This window comes from Oryza sativa, chromosome 6, assembly GCF_034140825.1.
Source record: "Oryza sativa Japonica Group chromosome 6, ASM3414082v1".
In the NCBI taxonomy this organism is placed as follows: Eukaryota; Viridiplantae; Streptophyta; class Magnoliopsida; order Poales; family Poaceae; genus Oryza; species Oryza sativa.
The window spans coordinates 12,250,478-12,277,568 of NC_089040.1; the positions used below are offsets into that span (position 1 = coordinate 12,250,478).

Sequence of the window (27,091 nt, forward strand, 5' to 3'; positions counted from 1 at the left end):
TGATCGCTCATAGAATATAGCGGAATGGTTTATTTTGAACAAATAAAAAATTAAGTCCGTGACCGGAACAATTTTAAAAAACCATGGTTTTCTGGTCGATTGCTCATAAATTATAGCGGAACGGTTTATTTCTCACAAATAAAAAAATAAGTCCGCGACCGTCCGGACTGGGTCGATTTTAAAAAACCATTGTTTTCCGATCGATCGCTCCTAGAATATGGCAAAACGGTTTATTTTGTACAAATACAAATCAAGTCCACGACCGTCCGGACGGGTCGATTTTTAAAAAGACACGCATGGTTGTCCGACGTCGGTTGTAAATTCTTGTCGGAATCTATCCCCATTTTTTATCCCGTACTTGGAGATAATATATCCCATATTATTCTGCTCTATTATTCTGTTTTGATCCCCTGTTACTTGGAGACAAGGTTTCTTTTTTTTTTATTACTACCGATCTCGGCAGATTTTTTAATCTATTTTCTATTTTTCCCGTATCGATCCCCAATTTTGCCGCTGTTAATCCGTTCTGATCCCCTGTTATCTCTGTTATCACGTACTTGGACGGTTAGAGAGTGAACAGTTAGATAATTACAAATTACAATAATACCCCTACGTGAATTATTATCTTTGGACAAATATACCCCTCTACATTTCTACTCCCATAAAATTTGGTGGGAGTAGAATTAGATCTCAAACCTACGATTAAATACGATCAATGGCTCGGATTAATTTCTACTACAAGTAGAAAGCATCGGAGCGAGACTCTTTTTTCTATCTTGGAGCACCGGACAGTAAGAAGGTTGAGCTTTGGAAACTCATCTTTCTTGAAGGTAAGCTCGCTTTCTTCATAAGAATTTTCCTAGAGCACCAGGCAGCAAATGTTTTGTTTCTTGGCTAGGCGTCCAGCTTCATCTCTGTTCAGTGAGGTAACACAGAGAATCACCTTTTCAATTTTATTAGCATTCTTAAGTAGCGAAAGGAGGATTGACTTGTCACCCTTCACCTCGATCTCCTTCAATTTTGCTCGGCTGCCAGACACAGTAAGCTGGGACTCCTTTCTAGTCAACAACAAGATGATCCTCTCAAGCTCAGGAACCGCTCCATTTTCAATGATGATGTCGACAATTTTGGAGTCCTCGAAAAGAAAATACTTGAGTTGCTGGAATTCTCCCTTCTTGAATGTAATCTTTACCTCAGTATTTATCTGTGGAGCTGGTCCTTCTGCAGAAGGTGGAACTTGTCCATCAGTACTTGTGTGAGGAGCTGCTCCATCTTCAGAAGGTGAAACATGTACGTCATTGTTTTTCTGAGGAGCAGCCCCATCTTTAGAATGTGAAACTGGCTCGTTGCTTTCCTGATGAGCTCCTCCATCTCCAGACAACGGAACACCTCCATGGAAAGAAAATAATGATTTGTTGCCTTTCAACTCGAGCTCCTTCAACATTGGAAGGCGACCGACCCCACGAAGGGACCTAACATTGGTAGAGGACAAGACGATCTTCTCAAGCTCAACAGCCGCTCCCTCTTCAAAGATGATGTCCGTCATGCACTTCAGGTTATCTCCGTCGACAAGTAAGCATTTGAGATGTTCAAACATTTCCTTCTTGAACGTTAGGCTAGGGTCATTGTATGCATCATTGTCGGAGCCTGACACTGCGTAACTTGGGATGGTCGGCAAGCATGTCCAGATTTTTCTGTCTCAACTTGGTGCCACTCAAAGCTACCTTGGTAAGCTCATTGCTACCTTTTGCCAATAATGAGAGAATCCGTAGATTTGTGGATCCGTTGATGCTTACACTCTCCAGAAGCTTCGGTGGATGTATCAAGCGGTTGTAAAGTTCATCTGATAGTATTTTTGAATCTTTTGAGGTGGTCTCACTTCTGGTGTCAGTTATAGTGATCGAAATAGATTGAAGGCACTCATTCAAGTCACCAACCGCTTGAAACAAATTCTGGAGGTGTCTGTCTTTATCTTTGATAACCACACCAAGCTTCCTTAGCTGCCATAGCTTTCTTATGTCTTTCAATTCATAGCCATACCATGAAGCCGTGACATTAGACAACACCTCCATATTTTCCATTTTCTCAATCTTGGAAGGAATCCGGACACAGGAAAATGTCCTATTGTTTGTGCCCTTGTCATTAAAGCTTGGACTTGGATCAGTGTAACCAGCGAGCAAGCGCCTTAGCTTTAGGAGCAGGACAAGCTTTGTTTCCTTCTCAGGAACCTTAGTTTGCCGGATATCCAATATCTCTAGGTCATGGAGGTTGTTGATTTCACTGGGTAGATGGGTGATATTTGTCCTCCTCAGGCTCAAATACTTGAGAAGTGCTATGTTGTTGCAGATGGCCTTAAGGTAGCTGCTTTTGTCAAAACATTGACAACCTTGCAGATCTAGCAACTTGAGTAGTGATAGTTGAGATGAATAATTATGAAGCTTCTTCACAAACATGTCTATGCTGTCAGAGGCACGGAGTCGGAGACCGCTGAAGACAGAGAAGTGGTGTGCCCAGTATGTGATAAGCGTGCATCCAAAATGTGTTGTTTCTTAGCAATCTTGGTGATAAACCCATGGATAAGATCACCAACCATGCAGCTCTTGAACTCTCCTTTAGCACTAATATCACCTGGAGAAACAAGACACCGGTCGATGAGAGCATCAAAACATCGCTCGGCATGGCGAACTGCGGTAGGCCAGTCTTCCTTTGTTATTAGTCCTTCTGTAAGCCATCGTGCTATTAAGGTTGATCGCCTAATGTTGGTGCCTTGAGGGAAGATTGCTAAGTATAGCAAGCAGGTCTTGTGTTCTCTATGCAGATCTCTGTAGGAGAACTTGAATATCTTCTTGGCTTTAGTATCCAACGAGTTTTCTGAAATCTGTAGTGTGTCACGTAGCCTGCCTAGTTCTTTATTGCTCCTGTTGGGATTAGCATACAAAGCACGAGCGAACATCTTCATGCAAAATTCATGTGGATGGCACTTGTCCAAGATGTCGCGGAGAATCTGGGAATTGTTGTTGTCATCTTCATTATTCACCAGTTGTTGTGTGAGCTTGAGCACAATATCATGGTAGAGTCCAACAAGAGAATATGTTATAGGCTCACTTGGTGGGTAGCAAAACTCACTGGCCTTCTGGGTGTTCTTTGTGGTCACTATCACGGCACTGCCCTTGGCGCACTTCAACAGTTCCAAAGCATTCATGATATCCTCCCACTTAAGTTCATGTCTTCTGTTTTCATCCTCCACGATAATGAATAATGTGTCTCCATCTTTTAAGTATAAATTTATTCTATCTATCATTCCTTTAATTATCATCTGCTCCTTAATTTTGAGGCCAATTTGTGTAATCTTGTTCTTGGCATCTTGGATGGCACTGACGACTTGATCATGGCCTAGTTTTTGTTCTCTAGGGCCATGGGATTTAATAGCCTGTATCTCCTCAAGGATGTCTTGTTTGACCAGGTGGATGATTCCTTTGATCTGTTCCATGATTTCTTTGGTTTGATCGTCGCCCAATGTAGCAGGTGCAGCACGTCTGTTAGTACTACTACTAGTAGCACTAGCAGCAGTAGTAGCTTCCTCGGGATTGCTGGTCAGGAACACCTCCCACAGAATAGCTTGGTATTGGGTATCAAGCAGCTTAATTGTTGGGGTCTTCATATCTCCTTCCATGTGCTGCTTAAACTCTTTGGCAGTGTTGTTGATAAGAGTTTGCTCCTCCAATGCTAACACATCCTTGGCTTGCTTCCATTTTTCCTCACTTAGCAACGCAAGATAGAGTACACATAAGGGTTTGTCAGTTTGAAGAACCAGGGAGCACTCGGTATCTACTGCTTCTTCAGTCGTCTTTCCACCGCCTGTTTTTTCTTGGGTCTCGGTGCTCCCACCTCTTTGTTCAACTGTCTTGCTTCCCCCTCCCTTTTCCTCACTCTTTGTGACCCCCCCTTTTTCTCCAGCTGTGTTTCTTCCTCCTCCTGCGTTTCCTTCAATTGTCTTGCTTCCACCATCTGTTCCTTCATTCATGCTGTCCTCTTCATATGTTTGTCTTGTTTTTTCGCTACCTACTGTTTTTACATTGATCTTACTCTCCATATCTTCAATCTTGCTAATGAGATCTTGAATCCTTCTCGGAACATGCTCTTCAAACTTGTTACTGACTATTCTTATCATCTGTTCTCTTTGCCTCCAAGCTTTGAACCGAACAATCCCATTATCCACATAGTTTGGATCTTTGTTATCCTTCTGGATTGTGCATACACGCAAGATGTAGCAGAGGACCTCGTTGGGTCCTAGATAATCTGATGGGTAGTGTACTGATGGGAGGTTGATCCGAACCGTGTGCTTGAATTGTACACCCGCTTTGGTCAAACCTTCACTTACAATGTCACTAGCGGTGTTGTCCGATGCCACAACAGCGATGGATCGTATTGATTCCCTCGACTTTCTCACCTCCACTCAGCTGGCTATCTTGTCCAGGAAGTAGTTATCCAGAGTAGGAGGCTCCAGATCTTGTTGCTGGTAGTAAGAAGAAGAAGATTCCGCCGCCGCTGCCGCCTTTTGCTCACCAGCTCTGTCCTCATCATCGTCTTGTGTGGCCGGAAGTGCGGCAACAGCTTGAGACGAGGAGGAAGACGATGGGCACCACCTTCCACGGGATCTCCACGCCATACCTCATCCGCCGCTTGTCGACGTCGCTCGCCCGCTCCTTGAGCTCACACAGTCGAGCGGCCGCTTTGTGCTGGGCGACCTTCTCCAGCACGAACCAGTAAGCCCACCAGAAGTAGCCACGGAGGCCACCCCTGGCGCGGTGGATCGCCGGGTCACCACGCTGGAGGTAGTGGTCGATGCAGTTGCTGTAGTCGTGGGCGAGGTACCGGACCTGCTTCATCCACGTCTGCACCTGCTCGTCGTGCGACCCGTCGGGAGGCGCCGTCCTCGCCAGGTGCTCCAGAAAGCTGTTCATGCTCTCCATCTCCTCCTTGATGAATTCCACGTCATGACCGACGCACTGTAGCAGCTAGGCCTCGTTCCGGAGGATGCCCAGCAGCGAGCTCACGGCGCCAGCCGCGAGCTCAGCCATTGCAACAGCACAGGGCTTGCTGCTGTGCTGCCGACGACGCGACCTCGCCGAACGGTGTCCACCTAGCTAAGCCTCTTAGCTTTAGTTTTAGATTAGCACCTTAGCAAGTTGTACTGGGACCGAGAATGAACGAGCTAGGTGTCTCTCCAATAGTGCATTGGATTATTGGTGTGTGGTTGATTGGATAGGTCTCTTCTCTTCAACAGGCAAAGCAGCTCTAGTTCTTCAAGAAATACATGGGAAGAGATAATGCCCGGTTTTACGAACTTTCTATTCTTCTCTTTTCTTCTAGGCAAGGCAAGCATATGGTTCTATTCATTGGAGGATTCTTGAAGTCATTCATAAGGTCAGGTGTCAGGACGTACTACATCCAATGACTTTATCCTTTGCTTTGCTTTGCTTGTCTGTTCTTGCATCTTTTCAAGCATTGGACAAACCACAAAATGAAGGAAGGTAGTATGAGATATTAGTCCGACTACAGTGCTCTTTACCGGTAGTATTCTACAACTAGTAGAAACAATCTTAACCGTCTGTTTATAAGGACGTATTAGTACTTGGGTAATTCTTCCTTAGGGGTAATTTTGGTTATTGCTTTTTTCCTGTGTTTCAGTCTTGTATTCACGCATCCTTCTAGCGTCCTCTCGCATTGCCGTTGCCAGCTGATTTCAGTGGCAACACCCTGTCCCGCGACCGCCTTGATCAGTGGGTGTTTATCCACACAAGTCGCTTTCTTTTGTTCCCTGCCCCATCCGTGGCTCCCTTCATTGCCGTCATCACTGTCGATGTTCGATTTTCCCATCGGCAACCTGATTGTTGTACCACTCGCCGCCATCACTTTAGTTTTACACAACCTCCTCATGTGCGAGGTCGTGGGAGAGTGCTACGCTCGGGCACAGGAGCACAGCCGCGCTGGTGCCGGCTCCCTAGCTCTCTTGCCTGGGCCTGGAGTGGAGGTAGACCACGAGCACGCCGCCTTCGGATCTCACCCTTCGTCATCCAGCCGATCCGCTGTCGCTGAGAACGCCACACCAACCACGTGACTGATGGCACGAGCGCGCCGCGTTCCACTCCTTGATTATTGTGCATCTGAGGCGCAAATCTAAAATTTTATCCCTCCAAGTTTTGTTTTTTTCTTTACTATTATTTCATTAGATGAGGGTATTTTTTACCAGGTCTCTACATCCAACTAGATATATACAACATTTTTAAATTGAAAGGTTAGCCACTCAAATAATCCAATCATCTATATATTATATGTGATATTCATATTGTATAGTATATAAATGATAATTAATTAAGGTGTTATTATACGGAAATATCACGCATTGGGAACTCAGGACCCAATCTGTGACAAGTATATCCTTTCATGTTTCTATTTTCATTAATTAAGGTGGTAGTATAAATAAATCTTACCCCTGGATAAAAAGTCATAAATGATTTAGATTAACTAGCATTGGTGGCCCGTGTAGATTGCGTGGCTAGTATCGTTAATTTTTTTTCTTATTAATAGCTTAAATATTTTCACATTTGATTATTAAAATATTTTAAAATGGCAACATAATTCTAAAGTATGTACTAACTTGACCAAACCAACTAATGCAAGATATTCATATTTTATAGTATATAGATGATAGTTATTAATTATTTTTCAGTTTCAAATTTTAGTTATTTCTAAATTATATTGGCTCAGTGAACTGGTGGGTGTTCCGAGGTTGAAGCGGGTCTGCATTCTCTCTGCAATTCTAGAGACTTCGTGTTTTGGTGGAGTCGGAGTTGCTGCATCGGATTCAACCGATGAGCTGGGCAATGATAACACCCAACATCGGGTTCAACGCCTGTGGGTGCCGTTTCCCCTTTGGAGGTGTTGCTTTCTTGTCTCTCTCCTTGGGTGAAATCCCAGCCCAGTTATGGGCAGGCATTGGCATCGGCCTTGTCGTTACTTCCCTTCCTGGAGGCCTCGCCTTGATGTTCTTGCTCCTTCCTTGGTCGCCATCGGGTTTTCATAGTTGTTTTGCCACAGGTTTTTGTTTTTTCTTCTGTGTAGGGTTTCGCCGGCTTCCCCTTAGTAAACCGTACAGTTGTATGGTTTTTGGGTCTGGTTTTATTTATAAATAGGGCAAACTCTCTTCTTCTTAATATATTGGTAGATCTCCTACCGTTGTTCAGTTAAAAAAAAATTATGTATGCAATACTCTAGACTCCTCTTTTAATATTCCTTTTTTAAAAAAAAATTGTATTCCCATTATTTATGAACTTTATTCCTATACGAACTATAGACTTCGCTTCCAATATTTCTTTTTCTTAATTTCAAGTTTTAGTTATTCGTAAATTGTATTTCTGCAAATCTGTGACCACCTGGACTCATGTACGTGGTCATAGTATAACCCAAGTCCCAACATGTCTCGAATTAATTCACGTTGTTGATGTACGGTAGGATGGTTGTCCGCATACGCATAGCTACATTGGCATACTTTTTACATATGTAGGTTATGATTTATCTTTATTTCATTAGTAGCAGCAGCAGTAGTAGTAGTTTGAGTGTTTGACCGATGCATGCAATGTGGTGGTCAGTCAGCATATATATTGATGTGGGCGATGGTATCACGATCCTTCGATAAGAGGATAAGTCGATTGGATGGAGAGACGTTGGTGATCTGACTACAACTATCCATGGATGTTGCGCCTTAGCAATCGTTACACCAACTCCAGAGGCGGTCGTTCGACGGATGCATGATCAGCCTAACCACGAGGATATTTGTTCCTGCAAGCAATCGAGAACTAGCAAGAACAAGATAAACAAGCAACTCATTTTGCGAATCAAGATGATGTATTGAATCAATAGAAGTATCACAAGTGGGGTTCCATAACAAGCAAACCGGCGATCTAACCAATCACGGGATTATTTGGCAAAGTAGCGATGCTAGACTTTGATCTAAGCTAAACCCAATTGTTTTTGCGGCGGCTAAAGGTATAAGAAGAGGGGGAGAACGACCACATGGGTGTTGGGGTCATACTCTAACCCTAGAGCGCGCCCCTAATGGGCCCAACTTGATACACAATCCATTGGACCCAAATGAGGTGACGCAACACCGTGGATAGAAAAGTACTCGGTAGTAAAACGATAATTGCGGGCGCTCCAAAACATATATGGACATGATGCTGGATCCATTTAAAAGTAGACTTGATAAGCTTTTCATGAAATACTTGTACGTCCAAATCGGAGTTTGCATGAAGTCATGGCGGCCATCAAAATTTGGTGCAGTCTTGTAGTCCACCCCGCACGAATCCTCTCCCCATTGGATTCTCTCCAGCATTCCTGAGTAAAACAAGAGTGCACGCGTCTCCAGGATATAAACAAGCGGAATATGAACTCAAGAATTCACTCACCTGATAGTTGAGTTAACGTGCACGAGCGCAGGAAATAGGATCATGAAATTGTACTTGTGGAGACGTGGATGTATCGATGGTGTTGATGTCCTCATCATATATATCGCTGGCTGTCAGTTGAACAATCGAAGCAGCAACGGCATGTCGAAAATGCTCATACTCGGATGCCCGATCCACGCCCAAAATATTAGACGCATTTTCCCAACCACCCGTGACTCCCTCTCTCCCTCTCTCTTTCTCGCACCTTCCCCTCTCCCTTCCTCCGCCTCCTCGGCTTCCCACCTGTCCAGCGCCCACCTCCCTTTCTCCTCCTACACCTCCGCCACCACCACCACCACCGTCCTCGCCTTCTCCGAGGAGTGGGAGAGGAGGTGCGGGCACTGGCCCGCGGGTTCTCGCCGTACGTGGAGGCGACGGCGAGATTCTCGCCTCGTCCGTCCATCCCGTCGTTCTGGTGTTCTCTACCGCTGCGGTGTGCGTGTTGAGGGAGATTTGAGGAGGTGGCGTGTTGGTTTGGCACGAATCGGCCGAGTGGAGCGCCTGCCACGATGCTGCTATTGGTGGCTGCTTCATTGAGTGTTTCCTGCTTAGCCTGAAACCGTTCCAGTTCAAGCCTGAACCCTGCTCGCGCGGCAGCTGCACAGGTCGATCGGCGGCCACGCGCACAGCGTCTCGAGGAACATTGACGCCATTTCTCTGGGCTGCTGCCATCTACTCCTGCACTGCCGCCATCGGAGGAGAGGGAAGAAGGCAGATCTGACTGGTATTTTCGTGATTTTTTTTATGTTTCAGCCAATGTAACTCGATGTTTCTTTGTGTTGCATCAAATTGTTGTAGTGGGATTTCTTATGGTCTTTAAATTTTTTTTTTGATCCTTGTGGATTTGTTGATGTTTCAATATTTGAAATTTGATGTTTCCTGTTTCAGAACAAAGTGTTTTAGTTCATGATTCAACCGTGTTTCATCATTTAAATAGTCTGAAACATGTGTTAAGCTAGTGGTGAAACAATTTACTTACAAGTACTGAAACAACGCCCGATTTGTAGGTGCTTCTGCACCCTGTACATGGACATCAAAACCCTTCATTTTATGTATTCGTATCGGACTCATAATGCCCCCTTCTGTGCGGATGTGTATGAATGAAGAAACAAAAATAACAAATTTTATCTACACTGTATGGTTACTATTCACTATCTGATTTTGTTATTTTTCTTTCTCTAGTTATAGATCAAATTTAGTTCTGTATGTTTGTGTATAGATCATAACAACCAATGTTACTTAATTTTTTCAATAACTATTTGAGTCGCATGTAAATGATGGGTGCCATGGTACCTAGGTGTAGAAAATCCTTATGCATATGGGCACGCACGATAAGATTGCGCACGCACGTGCAATGGTAGTGATTTTAAATTCAGAAGAACGGCACCTAAGCTTACGTTAATTTACTAGCTATATCCAATGGCTGGGAGGACTTGGAGGCAGAACTCAATCTTCTTCACAGCCGCGTCTAGAATCTGCGCAGCTGGCTGCAACGGAGGACGACAGCCGCCGGCGCCGGAGGACGTCGACGAGGCTTGCGGCGACGACGGGGATGGCATCCTGCTCAGGTGATACCACTGGCTGTACCAGACGACCCAGCGGGCGTCCCGGAGAGCGTCCCTGAGGTCATCCCTCAGCAGCGGCCACGACGTCTCCGCGTCCCGCATCAGCCGCGACGCCGCGTGCGGGCGCTCCATGAGGTCGGCCACCTGCTGCGCGAGCTGCGCCACGCGGAGCACCTCCTCCACGTTGTGCGTCGCGTGCCACGCCCCCTGCACGGTCACCCGCGCGTCTTCCACAATCCCCCTCACGACATGGCCCCAGTCGCCACCACTGTCAGTGCTTGCACCTTGCTGCCATGGCGCCACCATGGTTGGAGGAGGAGCATGAGCATCTCGGTAATCTCGGTGGATGTTGTTGCTGGCGACGTGGTTGTAGTGGTGGTATTGCTGTAGGATCGAGGAGATCCGATGGTCGAGGGCGTGGAGCTCGCCGGGCTTCTTGTCCGGCGATCTCGATATGTCGTCGAGGGCACCTCTTAGGCCTGACAGCACCCCGGCCATCGCCGGGTCCGGCGGTGTCGACGGCGTCTTCTTATCCTCCAATAGCTTGAGTATTTTTTTGGTATTTTCGGCCTGTTCCCTCAGCAGGCGAACCTTCTCCCTCTCGCGCTTACCTGTCCCCGCCATCCCCTTGATTTGAGCTCCAAGCGCGACAACGGCCACCCACAGAGCCATCGTCTCCACCGCTGGCATCTTGATCAATCTTGCGGGTTCTTGGTGCACCCGAACTCGTATGCAGCGTATAGTCCAGTGTTGATGTGGGTCTTCCTGTAAATCAGTGGATTAATTAGGTCATTTGCAACAACAAATTAATTAACACATGCCCGGTGCCCCCCACTCCATGTACGCACAGTAGCCCCCTCACATGTTCTTTCAACAGCGAAATGGATTCTACTCCCCCAAGAGAGAAGATCTCCCCACGTACACCTTTGTTTTCTCTCTATTTCAAGATAATTTATTGTGAAAAAAATCAATGTATTGCATAGCATGATATATATCACTATACCAAAAACATAATCGACAAATATAAATCAACAGAAAAAAGTTCGGCTGTACTGTTTATATATTAGATTTGTATTATTTTCTTATGTCCTAATGTGTAAGTTGCGTTTAAATTTTGATTTTGTGGAAACGTATATTTATATTGTTCAAAGATATTTTAATAACCATTTAGGTGACATTTTCTTATAAATATTTGAATGGTGTTTAAATAAATGAAGAATATTACCATATAGTACGTCAGGAGACTCGTCCAACTGTGGGGATGTGGGGCAGCTGCCCTAGCAGCGATAGTTCAGCCAGGGGAGCAAATGGAGGTGAGGAGTGGGGCCCACGAGGTTGGTTGGTAGGACACACGTGGGCTTCTGTATATTTTATTTGAGATAGTAGTATGGATATTTATATATATGTATTTTTATCCTTCGAGAATATCCGCTTGTTGCTTACATACCATTAAATAGTTATTAAAAATTTGACAACTAAATTCATATGAAATATATCACTCCACAAAAATACAAAAACCAAATTCGACTTCTATAAGTTACAACAAAAAGAATAAATTAAACTGAAAATTGTTATCCTGAATTCGTAGTTATATTTGTTACAACTTGTAAAAGTTAGAATTTTAACTTGCATGTTTATTGAGTAATATATTTCATATTAATCTAGCTCGCTAATTTCTTTAGGTTTTTATTATTATTTAGGTCACAGATACGAAACGAGGGGATGCCCCATCGAAGGATATAAACACTTTCCCATAGTAGTAGGATATGGAATTTATTTTATCCCTCAAGGTGATATATATCTTCTCGCTGCTTGCAACTGCATGCCATCGATCTAAATAGCTAGTTATCAACAAATTTTAAAAAAATTGACAGCTAGATAAGAGGCTGAACGATGGGGCCACTTAAGGTGTGCGAAATCTGCACTATATATATTTGACTCAGGGTGGTTATTCATCTGGTTCATCAAATTCAAAAGATTTTGATACCATGGCAGTGTATATACCGGACCAAAGGAAAAATTTAGGGAGGAGTCGGAAGAGGTTAAAGTGGAAAATGCGAGAATAAAAGCTTTTTCTGGTAGTGGGACTTACGAAAATAAAAGCCCTACAGCGCCGAAAATATTTTTTCTAGTAGTGGGACCTTTTCCTCTAGAGTGCAGATTGAGAAATGAAAACAAGCCTGCGATTTGAGATCATTATATTTTTTTCCGATCCTCAGGATGTATATATAAAGAAGTATATGTATCTTATAATTAATATTTGTCAGAATATATATAAGCTCTACCCTATAAGTGTATATACCTCCTAAGACAATACCTACAACTCTAAAAACCATTACAAAGGGTCAAGAACATATTTAAAAAGATAAATTTTCAGTTCTATTCCAACCTGTAAAATTAATTTTGATATTTCCCTCCATGAAAAAGTATATATCAAGTACGGGACCTCTTCATGCTCCATTCATGCATCTTGCTTGATTTCTCCCTATAGCTATAAGCTAGTTTGTGTTTACCGGCTCTCCAAGAATAATGACTTAACGTTTATTACTCCATTACCATCCGGCTGATCACCACTACCAAATTATAGTTTGCACAGGCGGACAAATTCTTAATGATATATAAAAAGAATAATTCGCGAGATAAATTAGTGCATACTAGCTAGTAACAGTAAATAATTAAGACATTTACCGATGGATCCAATGTTCGCTGAACTCGTAGCTAAGCTAGCTGCTCCTTCCCAAGCTAGGGTATCAGTATCTTCAGTAGTGAGTAGCTAGTGAGAGCTCTATTGCCTTTTGCCTTCTTGCAAGCATATACAGGCACTGAAGGCGCTTAGCTATTTATAATCAGGCAAATTTAGTCTCCTAACGCGCTAGCTCCTACGCTTAATTAAGTGGCCAGCTCGTAATATAATCACAGTGACGACGCGTCTGCAAGAGACGACCCAAAACTGAGTAAAGACCAATGATTAGGACAAAGGAACGAGTCTCCAACTCTTCTCTCCCCTCTTCTCCAATGAATCCAAAATAACCAGACGTGGTCACAGTACTGGTCCCGGGGCTCGGGGCCGGTCTGGTTTGGTTGACCGGCTGGGTCTTAGCTTCGAGTCAACCTAAAAAAACAAGAGTAAAGTTCATCACCGATCTCTAAACTTGTACCGCTGTGTTATCCCGGTTCCTAAACTCGCAAATCGACCGTTCTGATTCTCAAACTTATTCAACTGTGTCATCCCGATCCCTAAACTTGCAGATCACTCATTTAGGTCCTCCAACTTATTCTGTTATGCCACCCCGGCCCCTAAACAGAACGGTCTAAAAACTTTATATATTAAAAAATAATTCATAACTTTTTCATGTAAACTCTAATAAGACAAACTTTATATCAAAATTGTAGCCCTCGGCGTGACCTACAACTTTATTATGTTTTTAATGCCTATGAAAAAATGCATATAGTGTGCTATTGGTAAAACAGGAGCAAAGGCAAAACAAAAAAAAAAGATACGATGAATCATGATATGGTATTGCGAGCTAATTATGTTTTTAATGCCTATGAAAAAAAACAATATTTACATATGATGTTTTCTTGCAGGTGTTCCTACCAATTATGGCAAATCACACTGGTACGTTATCGTTATTAATGCAAGATATTAGAAAATTTAAATCCTGGACTCCATGCAAATGGGGGCAAATTGGTACAATGCAAAGGAGGATACTCCCTCCGTTTTAAAATGTTTGACACCGTTGACTTTTTAGCACATGTTTGACCGTTCGTTTTATTAAAAAAATTTGTGAAATATGTAAAAATATATGTGTACATGAAAGTATATTTAACAATGAATCAAATGATATGAAAAGAATAACTAATTACTTAAATTTTTTGAAAATAAGACGAATGGTCAAACACGTACTAAAAAGTCAACGGTGTCAAACATTTTAAAACGGAGGGAGTATAAATTAAAATCCATTGTAAGTTCATTTTTACTTTCATTCCTATAATAACTGAATCTGCCCTAACATGATAGTTTTCAGATTAATGGTGTGGCCAAGTATATTGTGTACAAGGTGAAAGAAAATGGTACTTCCACATCTTGGACTAACACAAATGTTGCTAATTGGCCACGGTTCCCAAAGAATGTACCTCAACAAAGAGACAGGTGCAACATCATCAACCATATTTCACACAATAACTTAATTGTTAACTGATTATATGCTTTGAAGTTCATAGAAACTTGGAATGGAAAATAGTTATCCAACGAATACTTCACTATGGTATATTCTGAAACTACTGACCTATATTAACACTTTCATTTTACTGCATATAACATTAATTTCCTTTTGCTTATAGGAATCCAACGAAGTTTTCAGATTTAAACATAGTTATTTCAGTCCATGAAGACATAAGACGTCTAGAGTCCGAACATTCTGAACTTCATGCATCATTTAGTACATCTGAAGTTACCAACGATATTTAATAAAGAAATAAATGCAACAACATATCTGCATCTAAATGTATTGAAAACTTTCTTTTGAGACATGTCATTGAAGCTATTCAATTCCGATTGCCCCAACTGTGTGAATAATGTTTCGCTAATTTCAATCCATCCTCAGCCATATATTGGGGCATAAAAATACTAACCACCCAATGAAGGGGAGAACTGTGCATGCATCGTACCTATTATTCCTCCTAAAATAATCGAATTGTGTACTTAATTCTATCTGTAGCAGGAGCAAAACATTGAAAAAAAAACCCACAAATTGCAAGGTAAAAAACCGAAACCTTATGCATCAGCACCGCCCTCGCTCTCCATGCTGCAGCAACGCCATAACCTTATGCGGCAGGTGGCGTTGACCACCAAACATCGACTGGCCATGGATTTGTGTCACCGACCTCCCAACGAATCGCCGACGTAACCATCGCCAAGCTCCCGACGTTGACCACCAAACATTGACTTGCCATAGATTTGGGTCACCGAGTTCCCGATGAGGTACCGCTGCAACCATCGCCGAGCTCCCGGCGTTGACCTTCACCCATCGAATGGAATTTGCGCTGCAACTAGGATCTAGGCCTAACCATGCGATGGAGATTTACGGTTCGTTTCGTATTGCCCCTTCTCTCACTGCAATGCCGCGTGCGGTGAGAAGGAAAAGAACGCAAAAGAGATGAGAGCGAAAGAGATGCCGCGTGCGTAATGTGGAAGAGAATGCGAAAGTACAAAACAACCCTCCCACCTACCGTACCGTCTCAATCAGGATCTACGGTCCCACGTGGTACAGACTATTTTCAACTGTTGGATGTTGCCAAATCGACGGTCCCGATTTAGTACTGCACACCCTGAAGTACAGTAAAAAATCTCTTGATATAAAGTTTGTCTTTATCTATATTAAAAATCATCGGTTCTTTTTTTTTTTTGAAAAAACTACAGGTATTGGGTACTTAATGGACTGGACGGTCCAGTCGTTTCGGTATAACTGTTTTGTTGTTTATTATCAACATGTGTCTGTCAGTACCGGTTCATTAACATGAACTAGTTTTGAGTATGACTACTGATTCATGTTAAGAACTGGCAGCTGATACATATTTCACTCTCTGTTCTCAACAAGAACCGATATGGAACCTAAGTAATCTTACTGCTGGTTCGTAATATGAATTGGCGGTGATCGGTGATGAATTATTGTGATTCAAAGTAGTATCACTGCTCTGATGAGGCGGTTTCTATTATGCTAATTGTGTGTCCTGCATGGTGTTTGGTTGTATTCTCCTTTTCATATATTAATAGGATTTCTATACTCATACACACAAAAAAATTGTAAAATTGATTAATATGCTCCTGAGAAAGCCCGGAAAAAGGCTTTTATTTGATAAGTATATATGTGACTAAACAAAACATTTAAGATGGGGGCAGTGTTCCACACATGACATAAAGAAAAGAAGCACAACAAGATATCAGATCACTCTTGTGAGTGAAAGACACAACAAAACGAGAGGGTACTCGGCAGCAAGTACGGCTCGCCAGGCTGATCCAGAGCTCAACTTCTGCTCAACCGTTTTGGCAAACTCATCCATAATTTCTTCTGATGATCCAAAATGCAGAACAACCGTTGACTCGAATACTGCTCTTATCGATAATGCTATCATCTTTGGACTGACCGTGGCGTCGTCCATGCCGCTGAATGGATTTCGCACTAGCATCTTGTTGATTTCAAATGAACCCTCATCCTCAATGATTTCGTTCACCTCGTTCTCCAAAGGTGCGTAGAGTGGTATGTAGAAGGAATCGAGCTTTTCTTTGTCAATGATACCCTACAAAAGCGAATTGATTATTCATAAATATCCTATCATGAGGTAATATATATGTCCACAACGAAAATTCCTTTGTGGTTAAATAGCAATATATTGCTACTATAGTAACCCAGCGCAAACAAATATAAGACAAAGGGCATGGGAATCTCAGACGACTTGATGTAACAAAGTGAATGCAATAAATTAAGCTTCCGTTATCCTAAAAAAAAAAGAGGGCACGGAGAACTAAACATGTGCTCACCCTGGATGCCATGTCATTCAAAGCTACTGCTACCACCTGCCATGCCTGATTGGATCTTGAGATAGGGTTTTCCGAGCACCGGCCATACAAGGAGATAACCATCCGGCCTCCCGTCACCAATTCTTGAGCCCTCAAGCTCAAGAACTGCGTGAAATCCTTCCTGAACTGGCGAGCATAAGCATCCCTAACAGCTGCACGCCTCGACACCCTAAGATGTTCAACCATGTCATACATAGGTATTTTACCCTCCTTAAGATCATCTGGAGCCTGTTTTTTTTTTAATTACAAAATGCACATCTTAAGGTCCATTATACTCATCGGTAGAATGACTTTCATAGAACAATTTAATCAAGAATTATAGTTACCTTTGATAGCCAGTGCAAGCTGTTCGACGAGCAAACAAAATGCAGAGAGCCACAGGGGAATAGCCTCTCGTAGAATGACCCAGGTATCATTCCGATTCCGGTGATCACAACCGGATCGTCTAGATCGCCATGGCTGTGCTTCAGAGTCGCCAAGCTTTTCGCGACGGAGTTAAAATCGTTGCTGGGCAAATCGTTCAAGAAGACGCACACCTCTGGCGGTGGCTGTTGCTGCTGTGCACAGTGATGGTGGATAGCATCGAGAGCAGCCGAGACAAGCGTTAGCGCGTTCGGGCCTGAGGAGCAGCCCAAGTCTGCAATCGCCATGCTCTTTGGGAGAATGGTGCTCGTCGGTTCGCATAAGCCTGTGATGGCCTCATTTATCAGCATCTTCATTCTATCTTGCTCTGTTTTCTGCATAAAATCAATTGTTTAGATAGGTTTGTTGTGAAGTTTATTACTCCCTCCGTCCTAAAATATAAACAATTTTATCATAGTGACAAGTCAAATATTTATAATTTTGGCTATTGAAAAATATAAAAAAGATCAATCATGTAAAATTGATGTTACTAGTAGATTTATAATTAAACAAACTATCACAATATGCAACTCTTTTTATTTAAAACATCTTATTTTTATAGATATCGTTGGTCAAAGTAGAATCTCGAATACCGTGTCAAAATCTAAAAGTGCTTATATTTTAGGACGAATGGAATATTTAATTATTTGGGAAAAGTCTGAATTTTATCCTTAGAGCAGGTACAATAGTAGGCTATAAGCCAGCTATAACCACATATCGAGAAAAAAAGATAAGAGAGAGAAGAAAGCGGGCTGCAGATTTATAGCCGGCTGCAACACGACCTCCAAGATGTTACGTGTGTATGAGAGGTGGGACCGGGTATTAATGATGTAGTATATTTTTATAGTTAACTATTGTATAAATGGGCTATTAGATTAGCTATAAAAGATTTAGAGCCAGTAGTTGACTACACTATTAAACTTGCTCTTAAAGTATTGGGTAAGTACGAATTACCCCCTTAGACCTGAAAGCCAGATATCTTTCACCCTTAACTATTAATATCGGACGAATTACCCCCCGTAACTCAATCCGGGGTGGTTTTGGTACTACGTGGCAGTCCGATCAGTATTTTTTTTTGCTAAAAAAGGGTGGGACCATATGTCATATTCTCTCCCTCACCCCTTACCCCTCTCTCTTTTTGTGAAGTTTATTATTTAATTTTGTACAATATTACCAGGTTCATATACTACTTCTGTCATGAGATCTATTCCAAACTATAATTATATTGTCTTCCAATTTTTGCAGAAATAAATAATAAAGCTAGATTAAAATTTAGTACTATTTCCGTCATAAAATAAGTGTAGTTATGGGTTTCTGTGTCCAATGTTTGACCGCCCGTCTTATTTAAAAAAAAATGATTAGTATTTTTTGTTGTTATTAGATGATAAAATATGAATAGTACTTTATGTATGACTATTTTTTTAAAAAATATTTTATAAAATTTTCAAATAAGACAGTTGGTCAAATGTTGCACAGAGACCGACCACTAAAGCACTCTCCATGGATACATATGATCTATGAAAAAGTCCAAATACACTCTAAAATTTGGATGAAGTTATATTTATCAGACATATGAGTCCCAAAACATCCTCTAAAATTTATGAACTTTATAATACAAGTGTGTCCCAATATAAGTGCAGTTGTGGGTTTCTACGTCCAACGTTTGACCGCTCGTCTTATTTGAAAAAAAATAAAAAAAAAGGAGTGTTTTGGGACTCTTATGTGCCTGATAAATTGTGTCAAGATACACCTCTCTCTTTCCTCTATTTTAATGTGGGTGGGTCCTATTATGATTATAAGGGGTGTTTTATATTTTGCGATAATTTTCTTTAGTTGATATGATTAATGTGTGCCCCACACTTTGTACCCCCATATTAATGTGTGCTCTTACATATAACGTACTTATATTGTCATGCTTATTATTATGTTGTTATTCCTTTGTAAATGAGAACGAGCAAGTGGATAAAAATAATGATTTAAAAGGATATTTTAAAACACACACACATATATGTACAATCTATATGACACGTGATGATCAGACTTGTTAACGTATATGTAGCTAGATTAGATAAAAAAACACTTTACAAAACAACCTAGGAGATTATATGGATGAACTATTTTAATATTCAAGGTGCTAGATGAACTTCCAATCAAAATTTAGAGTGTATTTGGACTGTTTCATATGATTTACATGAATCCAAGCTTCAAACTATTGAAAATTTGATTAGATGTGCTTCTACAAAGAGATGTTTTTGTGACCAGAGGAACTGTTGTACAATGGGAGTTTACGACTTGATTCGTAATGTTAAGTACCAAAGTTAAGGTATGTTTTTTTTAGAAAAACATATAATATCATTGTGGTATGAAGTTAGTTGAATATAAACATTATAATAAAATTGTAGAGCCCAACTAGCATTTTATAGTTCACCACTTCTTTTTATTTAGGATCGTAAATATTATGATATATTTTAGTGGTACCAATTTTAAATTTTCTTCGTACCTTCCAATAGAGATGAGCTTTATGTGAATGTTACAGATCTGAACGATGTTTTTGTTTGAAGTTATCTAACACTACTCTAGAAACAACGAGTACCCCTATATAAGTTTGTAGGCAGACATAAGTGATCGCGGCTAAAAAAAAGTCGACCTGCATTTTCGTATATGACTTCTTAACAGGTCGAAGTTTCATATTAGAAGAGTCAAAGTAAAAGCATGTGTGTTATGAAGTAATCAGTGGGGTAAGCTGGCTACACGTGGACGAAAAAGTCTTCGGGCCTAATTAATCATACTGGCATTTCAACTATGAAAATAAATGTGCGATTTGTGTCTTTCATATATATACACTAATACATACCCTGCAGGATCAAGATACAGATTTTTCTTATTTTTCTGGAGCGAAAAAAAAAATCAAACTTCGGGATAGCAATAGCTGCCAGTTTTCGTGACTTGAACGGATGGTCCCTGACAGCGTCGGCTATACAGCCGCAATAATACAATTACAGTATCCCTGCTTGTTATATTAATTAGCGCAGGTTAAAAACCGGCCGTTATAGCAAAGTTTTGAACTGGCACGTTCGGAACATATATTCTCGGTTGGGCTACTCCACTAGCACGATTTCCGAACAGCACAAACGGTTGTGTTTAATTTTTAAAAAATAGGAAAAACTTTTTTTAAAATTCAAATAAAATACTTTTTTTAACTTTTGTTAAGTTTATAAAAGTGAAATATAATACTCAACTAATTATGTGGTAATGATTTTTCACACGCAGAAAAGGGTCACCAACCCCACCCATTTCGAATTGAGACTTAGAGGTAGTATGAATTTAAAAAAACGCATAGAACTTTTGTGAGATATTACATGATTACATCATGATAGTTCACTAGTGTAAATCCATACAACATTTGTTGTGCTTTCTCTTCGAACATATATATATATACATATATATATATATATATGTATATATATATATGTGTATATATATATATATATATGTGTATATATATATATATATGTGTATATATATATATATGTATATATATATATGTATATATATATGTATATATATATATATGTATATATATATATGTATATATGTGTATATATATATGTAGCAAACATGCACATCAATAGTTGAGTTAAATTTAGGTGTACATATTATTTTCTATAATTTTTATTCATATATCTATGGCTACAATAAGTTATACAACAGATAGACATTCATACACATATACACTAAGGCATGTTCAGATTATAGCCAAAATAAACCTTACCAAATTTTGGCAATACCAAAATTTTAGCAAGTTGATAATATTGCTAAAATTTTGACAGGATTTCTTCTGTATTTGTCAAAGGTTGGCAACAAACTAAACGTAGACATATTTTTGATAACTATACCAATAAATGATATGGTTGAAAATGGCATCAATCTGAATAACACCTAATTTGGTACAAGCAGCATAGATTCCTAATTATATTAAAATAAGAAAATGACAAACTATTCTTGCTACTGTTGTTATTATAACTATTGGTTTCCAAGGACAATACAATAAAATAAACAAACCAAATAAGATCAATATTTAAGAAAAAAATAACAGGAGAAATATGTGAGAAAAAGAACAGAAATTTAGAATCACACGTAGAAAAACGCCAGCAGTTTATAAAACCACTGTAGCTATCGGTTATACAATAGCGGAGCTAACGAGGATATATCATTAGCACCAAACCAGCACATATAGGGGATCAGGGGTGCACCTATTTTTCACACTTCAATTCCTGCAACTTATATGATTTTTCACACAATATACGCACATATATACAGTTGACAAGAATCAAAACTAGGACCTCTCTCTCAGAACAAAGCCTCTTTAATATCTTACTACCTAGCAAACACTTGTTTTCTTAATTAGTGGCAAATACTATTATTTAGAAAATCCGGTTGTATTTCTTGGTGCACAGGAAATTTACAACTGATAAAAATACAGAAACATCCAAGAAGACCCCAAGTGTACTCACCACATTTGGCCAGACTTTTGAAGCAATTTCTGTCATATTTCAGTTCTTTTAGCATAAGAATCAACTGTCGTCAACTTAACTATGTATTAAATACCGGATTTTTCAAAACTAAAAAAGATAAGAACAGGAAAGCAGGGGCTTCGATTACTTTTCAATTATCCAATTAATAATCAAAACACGATCATTTCATGCAGATCAGAAAGAACTTATACAATTCAACTAACATCTCCTCATCACAGAAATATGTACAACTGTACGTACTGTGACTCAGAAATCAGCCAAAGCCTATCGCCAACGAACATATATATATATATATATATATATATATATATATATATATATATATATATATATATATATATATATATATATATATATATATATATATATATATATATATATATATATATAACACACACACACATACCTGAACTGTGGAGTTGCGAGCATAGCTAGTTTCGCCATGCCCTGCATTCATATGGAGAATTTCTTTGGTGGTCATGGCGCAGTTGCACTAATATCTGAATGTGTTTGCTACGATATATGATGTCTGAGTTACCTATTTATAGCCTTACAAGTCGCCCATTGTGTGGTCTTTATTGTCAGCTGACCTTTGATGTCAGAAATATAAAACAATGATTTTCTTTTACTACCGACAGATATATTTGTTGCTTAAAATTAATTTGTACAATAAACTGTCCAATCATTCATTAATATTTCTGACAACCATGCCCATGTGCGGCTAAGTTTGTACAATAATCCGCTTACTAATAATTTGTACAAAATAAGCGTGGACTTGTGAGCATATTATGTAATCGCTCCGTTTTACAATATAAATTATTCCAGTATTTTCTACATTTATATTAATATTAATGAATCTGGATAGGAAATGTTAGAATGACTTGCATTGTGAAATGGATCCTGTTGTCCGATAAACTTATTTGTTTTTAGCCGTGTACATCTACATGTGAATAAATGTAGAATAAAAGAGGCGGGATTTTGATTCTACTAAAATTCTAGCTGAGATGGATATGGATGCTATCATATATATACTCATATTTTATCTAGAGAGTCTCTTCATGCATGGACTGGTTGGAGTAGCATGCATGCTATTTAACTGAATTGACTCTAGCTAAGATGGATCACTGAGAGTGCTCAACTCAGTAAATCTATCGTATACAATTTAACTATGATAGGTTAGTGAGTATATATGCTGACATATGTCAGTTAATGTTACTTTTGTGGTGCAGAAAAAATGCCGAATATTTGCCCTACTGCCGCGCGCCCCTTAATTGGGTACGTTCTCAAGTCGTTGCCCACCGTGTCCGTACATGACAGTAGCACATAAAACTGTGCTACAGAGAAATAAATCAGTAATTAACACATGTTTCGTCTTCTTATTTAAGTAAGGTGAATAAATTAACGAGTGCAGACACAATCACATGCACATGTTGTGTTACAAAAGCAACTCATAACACATAATATATATATATATATATATATATATATATATATATATATATATATATATATATATATATATATATATATATATATATATATATATGAGAGTTGAACAAATATGTTACAGGCAAATTGCTTAACCATGTGACAATCAGACTATATGTGGTCTTCCGCATTAGTCTTTGATGTGAATTTCGTGTTCAATTAGCTAAATACCAGTGTTTTTGCTACGGATAAATGTAAATTATATGCATGCACTTGTCTATATAAATAAACTTGATTTTAGAGATGATTAGATAATCACAAATTAAAATGTAGAATCACTAGCTATCTTCTAATAATATGGAAGTATACATAAGGAGATGTCGGTAAGAAAAATATAAAAATAGAGTTCGTAGGTGGTAGAGTCAGTTTCCACCACCACTGCCTTATTTTAGAGGGTAAATTAGGACCCACATGAGTCAATGACATATGGGTTAGGATGGCATATTTCAAATTTTGCAAAATTATAATGGCATGGTTCCAATTTTCCCTATTTTGGGTAGAAGAGTATATATAGATATAGATATTGATAGATTAATATTATGGCTATTTTCGCAAAGTGAAAATCATGGGGATAGTGCGAAATTATCAAAACATATTATTGATATTGACTAATGTTTTCCTGTATATTGGAGAATCGTTGCTGAAAGTAAACAAAAATATATATTTAAAAAAATAGAAAAGCTGAAACAGAGAAAATATATGTGGAGCACCTTTTCTATATTTTTATGTCAAGATTTATTTCAGATGATAGAAGTTGCATGAAAAGGTTATGACCTAGAGTTATAGCAGATTCTTTATATAAGCAATTCAGATTGGTTCCCATTACACATTCAAATCATCCAACTTTTGCAGTCATTATATTGATATATATCATCGAAGTTAGGATGCTCTTGTAACCACTCACATTTTACAACAAGAAAAGGTAACTTCATGTTGGTTTATTAATATTTTGTTTATTATTTAGATATATTGGAACGTATTAATTATAGGTAAAACAGCTCTTCGATCCATTGCCACCTAGCAACCAACATATTTATTATTTTTTAACCTTTTTAATTTTTATTTTAAAAATCTCATCCAGAACTAATTTTCAGATTGCAATCTTTCCGCCATGCCAGTCAGATTGGCATGACAAAACAATGTTCACACATCGATTTGATTGGCACAAAATTATTTGTCACGTCGGCCTAGTTAGCATGATAGCATTGGCTGTGTTTAGATTGGCCTAAAGTTTAGAATTTGGTTGAAATTGGAGACGATGTGACTGAAAAGTTATGTGTGTATGAAATGTTTGATGTGATGGAAAGTTGTAAGTTTGGAAAAAAAACTTTAGAACTAAACACACCTATTGTTTTGTTCACTACGAGTGGTATGATAGTGTTGTTTTGTCACGTCATATGCGATGGCAGGGCTAAAATTTTCGAATTTTCGATTAAGTGTGGGAGGTTAATTTTTAAAATTAAAAAATAGAAATGTTTAAAAAATATTAAAGATTCCACACTCTTATATACTACATCAATTCTCTGTAAAAAAAAATGAATTGATTTTTTATGAGATGGAGGGAGTAGCGAGTCAGTAGTCACAATATGGACGGTCTATGTACAGGCCGAGCTGGCGTGATAAGATCACTCGTAATTAATTCTACAAACCCAACTGTGCCTACACACAACTTAATTCTGAACTACCTCCCGTTCCAGAAAGAACCGATTTGTAGAGGGGATCGTTTGTAGCAGAAAGAATCGATTTCTGCACGCAAACCTTCACTGAGTTGCAGGTGAGAAAATCCACTTGTTCACGCAAAAGCTTCTCTCCTCTCTCTTTTCTCTCGCCTAGTGTAGTACTCTCTATCTCGTTCAAAAGATGCTCTCTGCCCTGTCAGAAGAGAGTACTTGTGCAAAAAAGAAGGTATTTTTATTGGAGAGATAGAATGAATCGTGTACTTGTATGAGGGTATTATGGTAGTATTTGGTAATAGCTGCTAAAAATGCATCGGGCATCTTGTCACTTTTGGATAGAGGGAGTAATCATCACGACAATTGTACTAGTCCAACCAAAACGGTTGACTCACTCACAGTAACGCAGCCATGGTCTAACTGCCGCCGTCCACAAATATAAATACTTTTTTTCTTTTCCAAATAACGGATGAAGAAAAATAAAATCATTATATTTTTATAGATAATGATAAGAAAAATAAGATAATTATATCTCTTACTAAAGGGAGGATTGAGAAGGGAGAAGGTTGTTGGGGGTAAGATTGAGTGAAAAAAATATTATCAATACATATTATAAACTAAAAATTAATTAAACATTTTTACGTACCACTCCTAAGCCATGTGGCATTGTAATAAATTTTAAAAATATAAAAATAGTAAAAAACTAAAACATCTATCTACTGATTTTAATTAAATGGTGGGTTAAATAAAAAAATCACCTCTCCAACCAATATATTAGAACTATAATAATCAAGATAAAATTTACTATAGAACACCTAAAAAAGTGTAATTAGTTGTGAGACATTGTAAAAAAGTGAATTTACTCGAGCACACTTTAAAAGTATGTTAATTTGCTATAGGATACTGGACGTATTAGAATATAATATCCAATCAATTAGTAAGAGAGAATCCGTATAAAATGACCGTTTTGTCCATACCTTTGTCTTCCTTCTAGTCTTCGCCCGACACTGCACGCTGCTATTCCAAGATGAGAACCTCGTGTGCATGTATCACAACATGGGGCAGGGTGCCTTCAGCCGCCCAACGTGGTTGACGATGGACGCACGGAAGCTCATCGATATGCCCGTCGCTGGGGTGAGCCTCGGCGCGCGTGGGTGGCATGCGGTTCGTGGCGTGCAAGCCGGAGAGCGGCGTGGTCACGCGAATGGAGGCGCTCGCGACGGTCAACACACCATGCCTATGTGCGTGACGACGAGCGGCGCGCGGGGTGTGCCTCGATTGCGCGGAGCCGTGCGGGTGCACGGGGCAGCTCGCCGACGCATTTGATTTGGTTTGGTGTTTATTCTTCTTTTGAGAAGCATCGGAAGAACACTATAAAAAGAGAGAAGAAGATAATGGCAAAATTGTCATTTGATGTGGTTTCTCTCTTATTAATTGGGTGAATATTATACTTTAATGCGTCCGGTGTCTTACAGCTAATTACCTCACTTTTAGAGTGTTCTTAGGCAAATTAACGTTTCTATGATGTCCCACAATAAATTATATTTTTTTCTGTCATGTAGTAAATTTTGCTAATAATTAGTGCCGACTAATCGCTCTCATCTGACCTTATTACATACGTACCTACCTAAAAAAGGCATTACCGACCTCCCTCCTTGTTAGGATCTATTTATTTTAAACCTTTTCTAGTTTTATCTAAAAAAAATAAACTCCCACAAAACTATTTCCAAATATCAACCTTTCAGCCACACTCAGTACAATATTGCCACAACAGTCTTACTAGATTATCATGGTGTCCGGGCTCCAAGCTATAAAACACACAAATTCTCTCAAATTTTTAAAAATTTTCAAATTATGAGTATATATCTAGGTATATGAATTTGATTCATACAAATACCTAACAACAAAACAACTCAAACTCAACTTTATTTCACAATTCATTATTACATATCTAACGAATTATATGTTTGGATGTTATATACCTAGAATCAAAATCTAACAAAAAAAAAAGTTCAAACTCAGTTCAAACTTGTTTGAACTTGTTAGTAAAGAAGTTAATGTTCATATCTAAACATTTAAAAAAATTTCATACTCATTCAAATTGGGTATATACTCAATTTGAATCTTGGAGCCCATACTCCATGTAGCACTAGTTAATTTACTTTTATATATATATATATATATATATATATATATATATATATATATATATATATATATATATATATATATATATATATATATATATATATATATATATATATATATATATATATATATATATATGTGTGTGTGTGTGTGTGTGTGTGTGTGTTAATGAATCTAGATATATATGTGTGCT

General features: G+C 39.1%; 2 protein-coding genes and 2 pseudogenes across 3 annotated transcripts; all 4 read right to left on the reverse strand.

Moving 5' to 3' along the window:
* Nucleotides 1-859: 859 nt before the first annotated feature.
* On the reverse strand, nucleotides 860-4,973 carry LOC107278142 (disease resistance protein PIK6-NP-like; annotated as a pseudogene).
* A 2,991-nt stretch (nucleotides 4,974-7,964) lies between these two features.
* LOC107281264 (uncharacterized) lies at nucleotides 7,965-9,160 on the reverse strand (annotated as a pseudogene).
* A 586-nt stretch (nucleotides 9,161-9,746) lies between these two features.
* On the reverse strand, nucleotides 9,747-12,953 carry LOC9267198 (uncharacterized). Its single transcript, XM_026026008.2, has 2 exons — nucleotides 12,761-12,953; nucleotides 9,747-10,837 (listed from the first exon to the last, which is right to left on the reverse strand). Exon 2 carries the CDS (start codon nucleotides 10,760-10,762, stop codon nucleotides 9,914-9,916), a length of 849 nt encoding a protein of 282 aa, XP_025881793.1. The 5' UTR covers nucleotides 10,763-10,837; nucleotides 12,761-12,953; the 3' UTR covers nucleotides 9,747-9,913.
* Nucleotides 12,954-15,894: 2,941 nt separating this feature from the next.
* On the reverse strand, nucleotides 15,895-26,093 carry LOC4340872 (probable methyltransferase TCM_000336). 2 transcript variants are annotated; one of them, XM_026025979.2, is made up of 4 exons: nucleotides 25,728-26,093; nucleotides 16,979-17,389; nucleotides 16,614-16,880; nucleotides 15,895-16,372 (listed from the first exon to the last, which is right to left on the reverse strand). In XM_026025979.2, the coding sequence occupies exons 1-4, from the start codon at nucleotides 25,794-25,796 to the stop codon at nucleotides 16,016-16,018; spliced, it is 1,104 nt and encodes a 367-aa protein (XP_025881764.1). In that variant the 5' UTR covers nucleotides 25,797-26,093; the 3' UTR covers nucleotides 15,895-16,015. The 2 variants fall into 2 exon arrangements, with proteins under 2 accessions (XP_025881764.1, XP_015641879.1); XM_015786393.3 differs by lacking the exon at nucleotides 25,728-26,093 and adding an exon at nucleotides 21,996-22,109.
* Between the last annotated feature and the right edge of the window lie 998 nt (nucleotides 26,094-27,091).

Coding starts and splice junctions, on each gene's coding strand:
- LOC4340872 (XM_015786393.3), bottom strand. CDS start 22,070: ATGACCACCAAAGAAATTCTCCATATGAATGCAGGGCATGGCGAAACT. Junction 17,390..21,995: donor CTCGCAACTCCACAGTTCAG/GTATGTGTGTGT, acceptor GATTTTATGCAG/AAAACAGAGCAAGATAGAAT. Junction 16,881..16,978: donor GCTTGCACTGGCTATCAAAG/GTAACTATAATT, acceptor AAAAAAAAACAG/GCTCCAGATGATCTTAAGGA.
- LOC9267198 (XM_026026008.2), bottom strand. CDS start 10,762: ATGCCAGCGGTGGAGACGATGGCTCTGTGGGTGGCCGTTGTCGCGCTT.